Source organism: Platalea leucorodia (assembly GCF_965183815.1).
Source record: "Platalea leucorodia genome assembly, chromosome: 2".
Lineage (NCBI taxonomy): Eukaryota > Metazoa > Chordata > Aves > Pelecaniformes > Threskiornithidae > Platalea > Platalea leucorodia.
In genome coordinates, this window is record NC_138824.1 from 19,903,481 (window position 1) to 19,921,354 (window position 17,874).

The following is a 17,874-nucleotide window of genomic DNA, read 5'->3' on the forward strand; positions in this document are numbered from 1 at the left end:
AAAAAAAAAAAAAAAAAAAAAAATCACATTTGCACCAAAATGTGCAAGAAGGGTCCTTTAACAACTTGTATTTCTAATTAAAAACCTGAAGAAAACATTGACTTTTAAACAAATTCCAAAATAAACCACAACCCATTTAACATTAAAAATGCTTTATCATTGCACTTTAAAATAGCTACACCAACATCTGCATTCACAGGATAATATTATTGCTAATACTCACCAATTATTTCATAAAAGTTATATCCTTACCTGATCATACAGCTTTTCATCTACTAGGAGGTAAGTCTTTGCCCAGCGCTTGAGGAACCATACAATATCTTTGCCCATCTGGGGGCTCAGGAGGTGCGTGAGATTTGCTCTTATTGCTCTAGATTCTACTTCTGACACTCTTAAAATAGCAGATAACAACCTGCAGATTTAAAATACAATGAGGATGCTGAGAGTGGTTTTTGGAGAAGCAACACTACTACCGAACACATTTTTCATTAAGTATGACAGAAGGAACGGGATAACACAAAGTAGCTCTTCTCTAATGAAGTAAAAAGCACCTGAATTTATTGTTTCTTTAAATGCAAGGAGAGAGAGAGAGAGAGGATAGACTGGCAAATATCCTCCAAAAAGTCAGAATATGCATTAAAAGATAGGGTGATAATCTTTGACATCAAAATTACTGCAACAAAGAATCCTCGCAAGCATTCTGCCATCAAGGGAATGAAGACAAATGGACTACTTGGAGTGCTTTGAAAAGCTTTTTTGAAAAACTGATTCTCCCTTCCTTGCATCATCAAGCTTAGTGTGCAGCTTTTGCAGTGTGGTGCATACTAAAGAGCAAATACAGAAATGATCGGTTATTTCTCTCTTTTTTATTACTGCAGAGAAACAGTCTGAAATAGCAGATCACCAGGTGATTGCATTAATACAATCAGTCCATAAAACTACACTAAATAGTAGCTTTTGTAGTGCATCAATTAAATTTGGTAAGAATGTGATAGTGCACAAGGAATTTAGAAGTTGACAGTGGTCTATTTCTTGAAGGCGTTCCAGAGCTATTGCAGAGAGCCTCAAATCTCTGCTTATTTAGATCTGATTTTATTCCCATCACCACTAAGACACTGCATGAAGAAATCCTCTTTGTTGGCCACTTCTTGAAGCTGCCAATAGTATCAGTGAGCAGTATTCAAACTTCTAAACATTAGGCAAATCATTGCCAATGAAGACTCATTTTTCTAGCCTCTTCCAGAAGAAGAAAACATTAAGTACACAAAACAACTAATTGTGGGTGAAGAATCTTCCACGTCAACTAGAAGTGGAATGCAATCTTCTGAAGTGTGGGAATTCAAATTGAGGAGTCCTTTGTGGGCATCAGCCTTCTTGCAAAAAGAGAATGGAAATCCCCTCCTGCTTCTTTTATAGGCTAATAGTGGTACGTGTACGTAAGTGACAACAACTCCTCCCGCACCGAGGACCAACTGAGCTGCTACTGCCAAGTTGGGGCAGTAACTCGTGTTCAAAGTAGACAAGCTCACTGATGCTCTGGGAAGCGTTTGCTTAAGGTGTACCTGTGCTGAATGAATTATAGACCTTGTAGTATATTATCTAAAGATTTTGATGTACCAACTTTTTAGTAATTTAAGTCATTTTAAGGACTTTCTGTAAGAAATAGATCAAAGATGAGTTTTCAGTAGAGATATAAAAACATTTCTGTTTATTCCAAAGACTTTGGCTCATGTCCTCTGTTAAGACTATTAGGTCAGCAATCTAGTCATTTCAGCCTTCCCATCTTGACTCAGTTTTATCTGTTTTGATGCCTTACTCTCATTTTTTTTCAGTCCTCCCCTGGATCACCTCAACTTGAAATACTATCTGTATTTACCCTGCCTTTCTCTACCCTAAAAAAAATATCATGTCATCTTTTCTGTATTTTCTTAATCTCTTTTACACCATTGCTTTAATATGTCTGTTATAAAATCATTCTCATAAATTATTTGCTCTTACTTTAATACTAGTTAAGAGACATTTCTTTTCCAGTGTTCAGTGTTTACATATTGCTTGTTTACTTTTCAAGTTCACAGAAGTCCACTCACATTCTCACTTTTTTTCCCCTCTGAAAAGGCATTTAACATACTTAATAGCACGAGACGCATCCTTACCTAATTACAGAATCAGTTCTGTTGTACCCTGGGATGGAAGAGGCCTTTTCTCCTGGAGATCCCAGAATCTGAAGTGTTGTATTGATGTCAACCTCAGCTGAATGTTTAATGGAATATTCCATTACTTCTGGAGGTATTAGCGGAGTCTCTCCCTGAGTATCATTAGCCAAGAGGTAGCCTTACATTAAAAAAGAAAGAGTGATCACAACTTTCTACCCTAGGTTAACTTACGGCTTTTTGATTAGAGAATCCATTGGCTTAACTGCACGCATCACACCAGAATCAAATGTTTGTACAAACCCTGACTAACACTGTTTAAATACGTATAAGTTAACTTTAGAATCCTTAAAGCCATTTAGTAGAGAAGAACCTAAAGAAACCAAGACTGGAAAAGAAACCACCAAATTAAAAAGCAAATAAAAAAAAGAGAGATAAGCTTTGTTTCATGTAAAAGTACTACAGTCAATTCAACTGGGGCGGGTGGGAGCAACGTTTTGTTGTCACTTCTTTCTCCTTCTGTTATGTGATAAAAAGCACCTTGATTTTACAGGTTCCCCACCAAGTCCACCTCATTTGGGACTTCAGTTCTGCTAACATTTCTAATCTGTCAGAAGCTTTCAGACACCAAGCACATGTGCTATAATAAAGTTTTCCTTGCATAGCAACTGCAGATCTGGTGAAGCATGGATTTTTATACAATACTCTCGTGTCCAGATAATTAATATTAATTCCAGCTTTAGTCATAGTTTTCAACGTCTGATCTCATAACCATCTGTGACCTACAAATACAAACTCCATCCCACAGTGATATGAAAATATTATGAACACATTCATGTCAACATCGGAGCGCGACTAAAACATCAGATGTTCAAAAAATATTCACAAAATATTTCATAAAGTATACATTTCTCCTAACAAAGTACAGACGCTGTCTTGGTTGTTGTTATTCTTTTGCAAACAGATGAAAGATAGTTCCATCTAAAAATCAAAACCTAAAAGGTTCTAAATTCATGTTCCCCGAAACATAACAAAATGCCAGGATCATCAGCACTGAGAGATTCTGGAACTTACTTGATTCTTTGCCACCACTGAGTAATACTGTTATCCTGATTCCCTTATAAAGTCATGTGCCCCCAGACAATACAACTGATTTCATGAACGGACTAATTTCTTGAATAGGTTGACTGATAACACATCTCAAAAAATCTATAACAAAATTAGTTGCGGGAATTTCCAAACGACATACCTCATGTAAAGATTTCAACAGTCTTTTAAAGATAATGTTCATGTTACTCAAGGCAGATGAAAGTAAACCAAAGACTTTGCGAGTAGTGTATGTAAGATGAAAGCATCATAAGGGATAAAATGTATAGTCAGTTAAGAGTAGTTGATAAACAGAGATTTTATTTTTTTTCCTGGAGCGTTCCAGCTGCAATAAGAATCCCAGAATAATTACTGTTTACAACTGTTCACTAACCTGTGACTAAAATAAGCCAATGAATATCCTCATACAGGTCATCAAGCACTTTATTGTCAATTGAGCCTGATGCTGGTGAGGCAAGTAACTGCTGCTGATGTCTTTGCAACTGACCATGGAGCCTTGTCACTCGGTCTTCTAATAAACTGTGGACAAATAACAATAAAATGAACTTCACTGTGTTAAAATTGTTTCAGCAAAGTCAGGCTTTTAATATTTGATGGCTTTCTTGGTTTTCATTCATGACTATTTATTTTTATACCTTGTAAGAAGAGGTATACAGTGTTCTGCAGCAATTCTCCCCAGCATGCCTACGCTGGCCAGCTGGTCACAGAACTGGTCTCTGTCATCTTCCTGCAGTTCACTTATTTCTTCTTCTTCCCGAGAGGCCACACCATTGGCAGTCTTTGGTTATTTCAAAAAAATTAGTAGCAACCAGTTAGCGTTATACTTGTTAAATTTTATCATCACCACAATTTTCTACATGATTTTGACTTTTTCTTTCAAGGTGTTTTGCATGGATGAACAACAGACTTCTTGTACTAAATTAGACCGAGAAGAGTTAAACAGAGGAGTAAACATGGCTTCATATTGTTTTGAAATCAGCATTTCACAAACTTATTAGCAAAATGCCACATTCAGTTAATTGTATATTTGCTACCGTTTCCAATAGTGTTCTCAAGTCAAAAGATTCACTGTTTGTGAAGAGTCAAGGGTAAGAGTTGTGAAAATTGATACTTGTTATTAATAGGATAAGCACAGGCTGGACAATAGCAAAACAGCTTCTTCAAACCACAGGGTATGTAAATCAGCTCTGTTGAGCATCCACTGCTAGAAGTGCAATATAAGGTACTGAGTGACTCTGGCTCACAGAGGTGGTCTGCAAACCCAGTGGTCAGAAGATTGCTGAAGTACATTTGCATTTCAAATCACATATATAGCAGACCAAGAACCATTTTAACCATTGGAACTTCCATGGATTCCCCTGTTCATTAGTCAAAGATAGTGTTCTCAGTTGTCTGAGATCTTCCATAAATCACAGAATAGGTAGTATTTTTCATGATGAAATGAAAATCATCTCTTTCATTAAAGATTTTCCATAACCCATTGTCGAGGGGAAAAAGCTTTAAAAAGTAAATGCTATAACCTCAGGGAAACAGAAGACTGATAGCAATCATCATCATCATCATCTCCTCAGTTTTATTTCTTGCTGATGCAGAAGTTGCACTCCGATTTCTCAAAGCTTATCTTGGCTGCATTATAAAACTACTTAAATAACAATGAGACCTAATTCCTTGAAGAGATGAACCATTACATGTAGAAACTAAGTATCGATGTTAAAACATTTTTAAAAAAATCTCTTAAAGAATCATAAAATTTACACAGCTAAAAAAGTAAAATACAAGTGACAGAGAAAGCTATCACTCTGCTTTGTTTCTATAAAGGCTCTGGAAAACTGAATCCACACACAGCTCCTTATCCGAAGTGCTTTTAACCCATCTTTTCTTTATGTAACCCAGCAAATCATCCTCTTTTGGCAACTTCAAAGTTGCAGCTGTTTACTGAAGAGTGAAGCCTCTGCTCTCAAAGCAGAGACTACAAGTTCCTGTTACTGCTTTGATATCGAACAAGAAGCATTCTGAAATGCCAGCTGTGGCTTTTAAAAGGTTACCCATGGGATAAATGACTTATCTCACAGAATGACATGAATTAACCTGTGTATACAAGTTATGTCAAGACCGCCTGATATGAATTCAAAGTTCCCTTGTGAAATATTTCTCTCTGTTTTGGCACTGTTATTACCATCTGTTACATATTGAGATAGCAGAATTAAGTTTTATATGGTGCTTTTCAGAATGAGGTATCTCAGAGATCTTTGCACAGCATCAAATTAAAGAGAGATTTTATACAGTTATTGAATTGAATCTATGCAATAATTAATTCATCCAACATCTACGTCCAACTTTCTGTATGAGAATCTATTTTAGTAAGATCCAGACTCCTGGCAAAGAGACTAATCTGCTTTCTTTCTCAATGGTTCAAGAGATACTTGAGGTACTTTTAGGTTTTCTCTACAACAGTCACCTCAAAATTCAATTGGGAATTCATGTGCCATTTTATCTAAAAGAACCATATAATATTGCAAGTTTCTTCTAGTCTGAGCATAGCCATTCTACATTTTTTCAGATATTTATGCATGTCAATTATACTTCAAAAGTATACTTTGAAGATAATGTAGGGGAGGTAACAACCGCATAAAAGGCTTCCAATTTCATTGGGGATTTTAACTAGGACCCTAGTCCAGAGAAGGATGGTCAAAAGTTATGTCATTGCATCTGTGGAAAAAAGAGTAAGAGGTACATTGATTTGAGTAACACATTTACTTTTTTCTATTTTTTTTAAAGTAATTTCCCACTTTGTATTCCTTTATTTCTTCTTCAGAATGAGAGAAACAGACTGGAAAATGACCGAGTAACAAATTCAGCAAATTTTTCATTTCCAAAGTCACGAATAGTAATTCTATACTAGCTCCCTTGAGCTACATAATGTAGTACACACCAAAAGACATGGGCTAGTTACTATATATCATCATCAAGAACTACTAGAATAAGGGCTTACCAAATTCCTTGTACCATCAGGAGCAGCTAGATGGCACTGAATGTAGGAATTAAAGACCTGAACAGCATGTTGGGTAAAGAAACCTTTATGGAAATGTTTGTCATCTTGTACCAAAGTAAGCCAAGATTCCAGCAACTTATCGTATGCTTCCATATACACCATGTCATCTTTGTCAAGCTGTAAGAGATGAAAGAAAGAAAACAAAAATCTTATTCCTAAACTAAACCAGAGGAACATACTTATACTCATTATTATTTAACTGATGTTCTAATCTTGAAACAATTTTAAAAAAAAAAAGAAACAAAAACAAACCAGTCACAAAACCCGCCTAAGGATAGCCAAGAAACTATCAGAATGAACTGAAGCAACGCATCGAAAAGGTCAGTGCAGCTTTCATGCTTGCTAGGCTTCAAAAACTGCCGGAGTGTTTAGTTATTTCTCTTCATCTGATGTTTAAAACCAAAACCGTCTTAAATTGCCTTTAATGCATAATTACCTAAATACAGGAGCTACTGAACTTTTACTCCAAAGATGTCAAGCATCTCAGCTCTTATTAGTAACAACAAAGAATTGAGCCATTTCTTTTTAATTAAATAGACAAATATAGAACATGTGCATATAGATTTACATGTATTCCACTACTGTTGAAATGAAGAGAAAGAAAAGATGACAATTCTCTGTTCCAGAGGAGATCATTGTAAGATTGCATGTGTTCAAGAAACCCTGCTACAGGTAGCCAGTTTTGATGATAAGACTTCTCATTCTATAAGCAACCAAAACAAAAGCAGAAAGCCACAGAATAAGCCTGCACCTCTAATTGCTTACTGCATTTTAACTGCTGCTTCATGTTTTCAGTTATTCGTATGTGTTTCTACATGGTACTTAAGCTGCAAAAGGAAATAACATATCTGAAAAACAAAGTCCTGGGTTACAGGCAAACTAAAGAAGCCAGATAGCAAAGAGGCCATTTCTTTTTAAAAGTATTTTTAATATAACTATCAACTTTTTGATTTGATGCAAAAATTGAACTTTAGTAAATATATCCAACTTCAAATAACTTATGTGTGACTGTACGGATAAACATGCTGCTAAAGCAGGACATCTCTTTCCTCTAATAAGCCTTCTCAAGTTTTAACCAACAGGGTCACTCACAAAAGTTACTTTGAGATAGCAGAGCTTAGTAAAATGATTCCTTGGTGAAATAAAGAGATATTAGGGCCTTAATCATGCTCCAGACAGAAGAATTCCTGACTTTCAGTGAAGTTACAAACATGGCTGGATGAACAGGCAAGGAAAAGAAAACATTGGCTGGATGACTGATTAAGAGGGAAAACTGTTATCACGTTGGAAGCATTTCAAGATAACTTCACAGCATCATTTTGTAACTGCAAAGTGGTCATATTTACAGAAGTTAAAATATGGGACACACTGATGCAAGTGTGAAAACAAAAGCTGAAGATGACAAGGAGAGAGGCAAAATTGTATTCAACACTAACATAAGCCACAAATTTAGGATGGACACCACAACATGTCTTTTTAAAACTTGGCTTAAGGACACACAAATTCATAGACAGTCATTCAATCCTGAAAATTTTGGCATGTGTGTGTATAATATATTTACATAAATAACTTACATATGACTTTTAATGATTTATAAGAATGCAGAGCATAAACCAATAAACAGACATATCTTTTTATGAACAACAAAAGAACTCAAATCTATCCAATTAATTTATTTGAGAAGGTAATACAGAAGGTAACGCCATGAAAAAAAAAGTTTTAACAGTTTATGGTATTTGTATAAGGAAGCAAGGATTAATAAGTGCCTCCATAAAGTACATGCCAGATAGTAAAGAGTTTATCCATATTGAACAAATTTGGTCACAAAGGAACCTTACTAAAAATTCCCAATCCTTATTTCAGATCAGCTACAGCTGGGCTACCAAAGATGTCATACAGGTAAACTAAGTGACATGCTGCAGACTGGGGAGCTGAATCATCCTGATGGACCTAAGAGAAGCAATGGCAGAGCCCAGTTCAGAACTCAGATCTTCAGGACAGGCAAGATACAACCAGTAAAGTCACAGCAAAGATGCTTAATTTCTCTAGTGTGGGAAAGGAAAAGAAACTTGGTGGTACTTTCTTCACAGTCTGCTGATGCTTTGAAATAAGAACACTTCTAAAATTTGTCAAGCAGCAACAAGCTGGGAAGAGTTGGAAGCACAGCAGAGAGAACCAAATTCAGAATGATCTCTCCCATCACATCATCTTAGGAAAAAAAAAAAAAAAATCATGGAACAAGAACAGTGCATTAAGATTCATTTTGAGAAAAAGAAGCTTTCCATGTAATTTCTATTTATAGTTGACTTTTCACCCAACATCCTGCTCATATGCCTCCCTAATTCAGATGGGCTATTTGATTTCTATTTCTGCATAAGCACGAAGTGTTGAGCAAGGAAAAGCATAGCTGTGGACAAGCATCTTCTCTCAGACCCAGTGCTATTAAAGGAAGAGATTACTGGTCCAACTTGCACCGTAAACTAACCCCCGGCCTGGCTGAAGCTTACTGCCTTCCACCAGTGTAGCTGTTCAGGCAAATGTTTCAACTTCCTTCAGCCAATCTCCGCAACCCCAACAGGCAGGTTAATATAGAACAGCATTTGAACATGATGTTTGGATTGTGGGTTTTCCCCCCTTGGTTGAAAATCAATATTAGCTGCTTTGAAGCAGTTTGCATACTATGGTTCCCAATTTTGACAGTTTTCATAGCAGGTCTTCAGCTAAGTAGAATCCTTGTGCCTGATGGGGTTTCTGCAATGTTCACATGAGCTGTTCCGCTGGCATATGAAGTGGCAGAAATATGGGGGAAACAGCTTTTCCGACCAGCAAAGCTTGTGGAGTATGCTTGCCTGCATTCTGCTGCATTTCAGATTTCTGAAAAGTTCCAGGAATATTATCTTAGGACTCTACTGAGCCCAATGCACATTGTATTTCATCTTTTATCAAAAGCTCTATAATTACAGACAGCACATGAGCTCACTGAAGGTGTCACTACAAGCAATCTATAAGCAAGAAGTTTGAAGAACACATTAACCACGTTTGGGACATGCCTAAGTGAAAAGATTGCTTCAGGGATGCAAAGTAGTATTTTTTCAGCACACAGTATCGTTACACCATCTGGATTAAGTCAGCAATAGCTTGAAAGTCTCGGTAGCATGCCTTACTGCTGACACACTGCTAAGATTTTTTTTTTTTTTTAATTTTTTTAAGGCTCATCACCACAGAATTCTGTATCATCCCGGAAATCAGAGAAACAGCATGAAGTTGAGATACATACTATACATCTGAAAGGCCTACGACAGAATGGAAGTAGCCAAAGTGTAATGCTTCTTTTTGCACATAATGATTTAAAGATTCAAGGACAGTGAGCAAATTCTCTCAAAAGAAAAAAAAAAAAAAAATCTTGTATTCTCTCTTTCTGATGTTGCTGAATCTGAGAACATTTAAGTTTAATATTGAAAAGACATTCTTCAGCAAAAAGTACAGGATTATATAAGCATAGGCAGCCACAGTTTACCAGGCACAACTGGCCAGTCATTTCTGAAACAAAATCTTTGTACCAGATAGTGGTACAAGCTTTTACCGAGCAATGAAGTGTTTTGAATGGTGTTATGTTAAGCACTCCTTTCATTAAACTTGGTTGCATATTCTAGCTCTCAAGTAACAGGAGGCTAACTGAGGAAACAACGTCACTTTAGTTCCTTTAATTTAAATGATAGGTGCCTATGATTTCACTGAATCTTTTCTATAAAGGCTTCAGGAGCATTCCTAAATGTGTTGGTGAGCACCAGAACATCTGTTCAATGTTCTACTAAATAATCTCAAAAGCAAGGCAAGTTTTGACCAATAAGGTTTGGAAAGTAGCTGTATTTTAGATTCTAAATTTAATCATCAATTTCTTGATTAAAACATGAATACACTTGAAAGTTTAAGTGAGCACTGGGCCAAATGTAATACACTTCAACCTTGCAGCAAAGACATGATCTAATGCTCTGCAATGAATGCTACTTAACACACCTGTGATCTCTGGTAAAGAAACACGTCCATCAACTTTATAACTAAATAATTCTATAATTATTTTCAAAATCAGGTAATTAAGCCCAGTCAATATAGCAAAACTGGTAAAAATTCATACTTTTTAATGGTAATGGGGGAATATTGGCTAATATCTTGATAGTCTAATTTTAAATCAATAGCTACTGCACATAAAGAGCTCAAGTGCAAGATTATTCACCTAAATTCTTAGGGGCTTTTTTCCTTAACTAAGAAGTTTTTACTGTTAATGTAATTTTTAGAAGCAGAAAACTGAAGACTATCCCTACTGCTCTTTGATATTACAACCGAAGTTTAAGAGAAGTAAACAAACAGAAAAAACCCTCTGAATTCCTGTGCTAGATGTGTACACAGAATTACCATTTGAACTGTGTCAGCAACGAAGGGATGATCTGAACAGCTTAGAAGTATGGACTAACAGCAGATCTTAACAGCTACATTCACTTAAAACAGAAGTTCCTGACTCAGAACTCCTGGCAGCAGTTAAGTTTCAGTCTGTCCATATGTTCGTGTAGTCATTTTAAGCCTTCAGGACTGCAGCTCATTCATTATCTACAACAGTTTTCAGAGAAGTCCTACAAGAGCAAGTCAGCAATATTTAAAGACTTCAATAGTTTTAAATGAATCCATTCTTTTAAAAATGAAAATATGAGACAGGTGCTTTAAATCAAAACAAAGTCTCAAAGATGCACACAGTGTGTAATTATGTTTATTAGGTTGTTTGAAACAAAAAGAAAATCCTCTCAGATGTGATTTCAGAAATATCTAGAACAAAACCACTGAATTAATTCACAACAGTTATTAATAAAACAGTCATGTCCCTTATGCTTATCACAAATAGAGAGAAACAAAAAAAAGACTACCTACTATTTGAGAGCGGGCACTTACCACTTCTTCCAAGGCAGCACTTCTTCCAAAAGAACAAGTGAGATGTGCGAGGCAGTTAACAAATGAAGAGAAAAGTTCATTTGGAATAGCAGTTAAAATATTGCGAGGAAATACGGTTATCAGGTTGCTGATAATACTGGAAATTCCCACTGCTTCAGAGTCTTCTATTTCAATTCTATAGATAGAAATAGCAGTTAGTTTTTTTGCCAGTAAGAAAAATGCTAAAAGTGAATTGATTTTGTTGATACATTCTCAATCAATAAATCTATTTCATATTACTTAAGAAGTACCTACTTTAAACTGCCTTTTCTTAATTTCAGCAATCCAACAGTAAGCACAAATTATACCCAGAAATAAGCAAGCCATAGCAGTTCGCCGCACAGATAGGCTACGCTCCAAACTAAAGATTAAAAGATGCCATCTAAATTTAGAGAGCAGGCATACATACCCATTGATAGTATTCAGTAATCCCTCAATGAAGTGTGCCAGGTAATCAACTTGTGAACCTTCATCGGGAAAGACTGGCCCATGCAAAGACGCCAGCTGTGCCAGACACTGTAATGAATCTTGGGCCATATCTGTATCTTCTCTGATTTTTCGATGTACCTTTCAGGAAGTGAGATAGTTAATAATACACGGAAAATAGGGTGTTCTTAAAACAGTCACATGGCTCTCAATCCAAAAGAGCACACACCAAAAAAAGCTTACTATAACTTCCATTCAGTCTGAAATGCAAGGGTTTCTATAACCCTCTAAATCATAGTAAATGTCAAGATCGTGACTCAGCTCACAAAATTGCAAGCCTTGAATTAACTCACTGAAACTAACATTTAGTTAAGTCTCACCTACATGTTGAAAATTGAACTGTCTACTGAATGTTATGTCTTAAAGAGAGAAACAGATGCCAGCCAGTCAGACATGCTGCTCCTTCTAAAAACAGCAATAATGACAGTCATCTCTATTATGCTAACTATGCCTGGGCTACGGAGTCTTGCTAAAGTTAGTCAACAAGTTCAATCAAGATTATATAGATGCTTCTTTAGCAGAGGTAAACACTGCAGACACATACAAAAATGAATGCATCACTTCCTTGGCGACACCCTTACATTATACAAAGCCAACAGCAATCTTCCCGCATTTCTGTGAACGGTTATGTCATTACTTCTGCTGGTGAGACTCTAGATTCCAATCTTAATGTTTCAGTAATCGTATTCCCACATACTTATTTTACTTGTCAAGTATGGATTTAAAGAATTTTCTTAGGCTTATGCCTCCTATTTTTTCACATAAGATTTACTGAATAAATAAATATAGGGTAGCTTTTTCACCCAGAAGCAAATATAGTTAAATTATTTCAGCAATATCATACAGTTACAAAAAAAAGTACAGGTAAAACACTAACCATTTCTGTGTGGCATTATGGTTGCAACCTTGCCCAACTCATAACTAGTTGGATTAGCTGCACAGTTAATCTCTGAAAGATCAAGCTAGCAGGAGAAACAAACCCCGCAACAGAAATACCCCTCCTAATAGTCATCCCACACTAGGCTGAGATTAGAACTGAAGGCTCTTTCTTTAACACGGCAGTCCTGCCAACTTTTGCAAGGTTATTAAAATTTCTCAGATCAGATAAATGAATATAAATTACTACCATTCACTTACATTACTTCAAACAGCAAACTAAGACTACAAGCCTCAACCATTGCAAATCAGGAATCTAAAACCAAAACTGACAGCATACTGCCCTGGCTAGCATTCATTATAAAAATAATCAAATACAGGCAGGTTTTGGTTACTATTAAGTAAAATGCAAATGTATTAAAACAATTCTACATGTTATTCAAAACATTATTCTTATCATGAATAAGTAATTGTAAACCAACCAAAGAAACAGATCTCTAACCCTGACAACTTCATACTATTAAACGAGGAAGGGTTAATATGTAAGCCAAAAAGTTATTTGCATGTGGAGGTTCACAGCTGACAGTAGCAACTGTCTGGATAGTCTAGACAGCTGTTCAGATTGTGCCTAGCTGCTAAGAGTTCTGCCAGTGATTTTTTCACCTTTTCAAAACTGCTGGAACAGAAAAACTTGCAGTCAAAAAAATAAAAAAAAAAATCTAATTTATCAAAAAAGCCTATAAAGTAAGGACATGTATCCAAGCACATATCAGAAAACTCTCAAGCAGCACTGGAGAGTTACATTTTCTTTGTCTAATAACAACTTTGTCCAAGTTTTGAGCACGTTATTTCTCTGCTTTGCAAAAATGAAAATAGCCTGAGAATGCTGAGTTCTCATGTCCCAAGAGATGTAACATAAGATAAAATAGCACAGTAAACGAATTCATAAGCCAATATATGTTGCCACTGCAGTAACCCCTAGCTGAGCAAAGACTACAAACTTCTCCCCCCAACAGTGGCAGACAGAAAACAATACTAATTTTATCCAGTTTTAATATCATGGGTTTTTTAAGCTATAGAAATTGAATATTACATTCCCCTATCCCAATACTACCCATTCCCCATCCCTCCTAACTTAATCTATTTTAACTTGTTTGGATTTACTTTGTGCTGAGGAAAGAGATGCAAAACTCTGTATGCTGAAACTGGCTAGAAAACTGCAATTACATTACTTATTTTCAGCTGCTCTGTTGAGCAAATGCTTTAATATCAGCAAACACATACTGTTCATTTGATCTTTTCTGAAAGCCGTTACACCTTATCTGAAAGACATGCTCTACTACCGCTCACTACACTTGGTGTCATTTGATGAATACATGTCCAAAAGTATTAAATGTATAAAAGTTTAGATAACTATATGTCTTTTTCTTTTGTTAATGCTCATCAATTTAAGGCAATTTATAGGCAAAATACATATTCAGTACCCTAGGAAAAATACAGTGCTTCTGTTTGCTTTGATAAGCAAGCTGAAGTTAACAGAATCAGTCCTACCTGATGCAAAAGGAAGAGTCCAACAATACAGTTTTAGAACAGGAAGGAGCTGCTTTCCCTGCGGTCTGGACTATGAAAGTTGAAGAAAGAAACTTACTGTAAAGAAAAGCTCCATAACTCTGCTGTCCAGGAGGGTCTCACGCCAGGATTCTGTTGGCTTTAGCATCACATTTTGTGAGGATTCAAACATAGCTATATAATGTCTGCCCAGTTATCTGGTGTCAAGGTCAACAATAACATTCCTACTTGGCTTTAAAAAAATCCTAGATACAACAGGATCCATTCAGAAAGAATGTAATGGAAACAAACTTTAAGCCTCTTCACATACACAGCATAATTCATGCATGAGGCCAAGGAATAAAAGGTATTAAGTATTGAAAAAAAGAATGCTCCAGGAATGTTAGATAACAGTTTGATCATAATTATGAGACATACCATAGTGATACGATCACTTTGATAACCAGGGTGTCTAATGTGACACAGCGAGAAGGGAAAAAAGCAACCGCAATTAACAGGTGTTAAAATTTATGCAAAATGGGAAATAATTTTCTAAAAAATTTTCCTGGCAGCTTTTAAAAAGGCCTTATGATAGCTAAAGATAGCTCATTGAAATCTATATCCTATTTTTCTAAATAGCCAAATATGCGTCATAGAATGCAGATATGTTAGCCCTGCATTAATCTACATTTTCTAATCACACTGTGAAGAACAAAAGCATAAGGCACCACAAGGCATCGTCACATTAAACGTTTGTAAGAGACGTGCGTGAAAAATGGGCACACGGTGAAGCCGTGATTTTGCTGCACTCATTTCAGTTCTTACCATGTGTTTTGGCATAACTTAATTTACAAGATTCTGCAAATGCTCTAGTACAGAAAAAACAGAGACGTGAGCAAAAACATTTAAACAAGCAGGTTACATTCTTTGTCAGTCTGATCACGCAGAAGAGTGTTTAGCAAAGATTTTTGAAAGTGCTTCCTTCTGTGATGCCCCCCCAATACAAAAAGTAGCAAAACTGCTTTAACTCAGCAACTTATGTTTTCATTTGTCTTTTTTAAACCCTTCATTATCCTCTCTGATCCCTTTCTAACCCCACCATCAGAGTAAGTAACAGCATGTTCAGCTGCGTGTAGTTTACTTATTGGTACTGAACTGTATTAACTTTTGTACTGTAAGTCACCAGGTATTATAAAAAACATGTATCAAAAAGTATTTCTATGTCTAGAAGAAAATAAATTTCACAATGGTATCATTCAAGAAAGCAGACCTTATAACTTTTGATGGGTTTGTTTAAGAGAAGAATATATAAAGCAAACATCTAGCTTAGTATGAAGGATTGTGGCACAAGGCAGGATGCACAATTTTACTTTATTTACACTTGTCTTCTGAGTTCTGCCAAAACCAGAAATTCCTAACAACACTGTGCAGAACCACATTCCAAAAAAGCGACTTCTTCCATGGCACAGTACCGAGTGGCCCTTCACTGGCGGTACATGTCCAGAACTGTTGTCAGCACATTATAATGCATAACAACCATCAAGGATTTTCACATTAGTGCAAAACAAAACCAGTTTCACTATTTTCAAACTTAACAATGTGTGTTGAACCATACGAGATCTCCATTATTTCAGATGGGGAAAAATTAAAAAAAAAAAAAAAAAAAAAAAAAAATCACAGAATTGTCTATTTTACTTCCATTTGAAATACAGATGTCATTTAAGTAATCAAAGATGCTTCAAGTTCTCCCAGATAAAAAAACAAAAACAAAAAAAAGGGCATGAAATTATCACATGCAAGCATCCTTTATCAGGAGTAATATTACAAATTAAAACTAATTTTATCTGGCAAATTAAGCTATGCTTTTTTTCCTTGTCATTTGGAATATTTTAGGAAAAAAGTATTTTAAAATTATTTAGTGACAAGTGTCCTTTGCTGTAACTCTCCAATAAACAATGGGCTTGGAAATACATCAATATCAGAAGACTGTCATAGAGACATTATCAATCTCTGAAAATCAATTTGCTCTTCACTAGGTTGTTGAGTCTACAGAGGGGACCAGCTACATAACACTTTTCATGTGGAATGAAAGAAGGGCCAGTTTGCTGTCACTATTTTAACAAGCCTCAGTATTTAGCAGGCCTATCCTGTTATTTTTAGTACTGTTTCTCACGCTAATGGACTGATGACACATCTGACAATAGCAGATTTGTGGGTAAAATATCTGTTCACGGAACAATACAAATTATGCCTGCACCCATCATGGAGATCTTACACCCATTTTCCATCTCGTACTGGACGCAGGCAAACATCAGCATAAGCTGGCTGTGGAGATGCTTGCTACCATGAAATACCTTAACTTATACTCTATGGCTCAGCCTTATTAGCAGCAGCCCGGTTATGCCAAACCGGAAACAAAATGGCACTAAATTACCTAGTACATGGGCGTACACAGGATAAATGCAGTCTTCATCATCAAAAATTAATTTAATTCGCAATACTTACGAGGGAACAAGAAGTACAGAACTAGCACAACACCTTTTTGTAAGCGCTCAAGCTATAACTTATTTATGATAAGCATAGATAGTCTACTATGACATCTTGGAGGGTTTGGGGTTTTTTTTTTTGTTTGTTTTTTAAATGAAAACAAATTGTAAACCACTGCTGGTAGTAAATACAAATGTTCATAACAGTCCCAATTCTACTGAAGAATGAGTAACTCTCATTACAGTTCACTTTGAATGACGCAGAAATCCAAGCTAACAAACAGCTACCAGAAGCACAGCAATGTTTCACCCAGTTCACAGAACTTATGGCACCGATTCCTACAGAGACCAGAAATTTCGGCTTGAATCGCAAAAGATTTTTCTATAGCATGTACCAAGCTCTAGTGAAAAGCATAAGACTACAACTAGATGCCTTCATCTATGATAAGGCTCATATGCTCACTAAATAGTGCCCAGAGAGGAAGAGGAGAAGACCATAACGTGTAAGACAGATTTTCTTTTATGTTTGCCTAAATCTATATATGTAGCCATTAGCTCTATGCTTGGTTTTGTTTCATGAGCTGAAGAAATAAGAGTAATCTTTTAAAAATTATAAATTTGTAATTTTAAAATTGTAATTTGTAAAAAAAGATAAATTTGAAGTTTTATATGCTTCTTGCATATATTAATATATTGCATATTAATATATTGAATATATTAAAAGAAGAAAATAAAAGATAAACAAATGTGTAGTTTTCCTCCCACTCTTTCCCTCTGTCCCAGGAAGGGACTGATGGGCGAGGATGAGTATCAAAATATTTCATATCCTAAGGCAGCCACGAGGGATTATAATGTTTCACTTCAGGACTTCCCACAAATTCCAGTATCTGAGAATGGATCCCACAGTCTTTTTCCTAAGAGAGGCAAGGCTTGCCCTTCCACAAAGCAGTAAATTAGGAACTCAAAAATCAAAGCTGAGATTTCTTCTGCCAGACCCCCATTCACAAATTTGTCCACAGGAGTGAAGAACAACTCAGAAATGCAGGGAAAAATCCTGGACTGCTAAGGCCTGAATATCTTTCTTAAAAGTTATTTTAATCACTTTACCTTTGTTGTTTGGAACATTTCTGGAGAGCTTTGTGTCAGTCTTAGACTTACATTCTACAAATGAAAAACCGCATTGGAAAGG

General features: G+C 35.9%; 1 protein-coding gene across 1 annotated transcript in view; it reads right to left on the reverse strand.

The window, feature by feature from the left end:
* XPO4 (exportin 4) overlaps nucleotides 1-17,874 on the reverse strand; it is a gene marked incomplete at its 5' end in the record, with an annotated part of 78,066 nt that overhangs the window by 13,647 nt on the left and 46,545 nt on the right. The window contains 8 exons of the mRNA XM_082335944.1: nucleotides 253-412; nucleotides 2,154-2,331; nucleotides 3,631-3,776; nucleotides 3,893-4,035; nucleotides 6,250-6,426; nucleotides 11,251-11,425; nucleotides 11,699-11,856; nucleotides 14,300-14,412. Of these exons, the coding sequence (XP_082192070.1) occupies nucleotides 253-412; nucleotides 2,154-2,331; nucleotides 3,631-3,776; nucleotides 3,893-4,035; nucleotides 6,250-6,426; nucleotides 11,251-11,425; nucleotides 11,699-11,856; nucleotides 14,300-14,412 (1,250 nt within the window). The remainder of the gene's footprint in view (nucleotides 1-252; nucleotides 413-2,153; nucleotides 2,332-3,630; nucleotides 3,777-3,892; nucleotides 4,036-6,249; nucleotides 6,427-11,250; nucleotides 11,426-11,698; nucleotides 11,857-14,299; nucleotides 14,413-17,874) is intronic.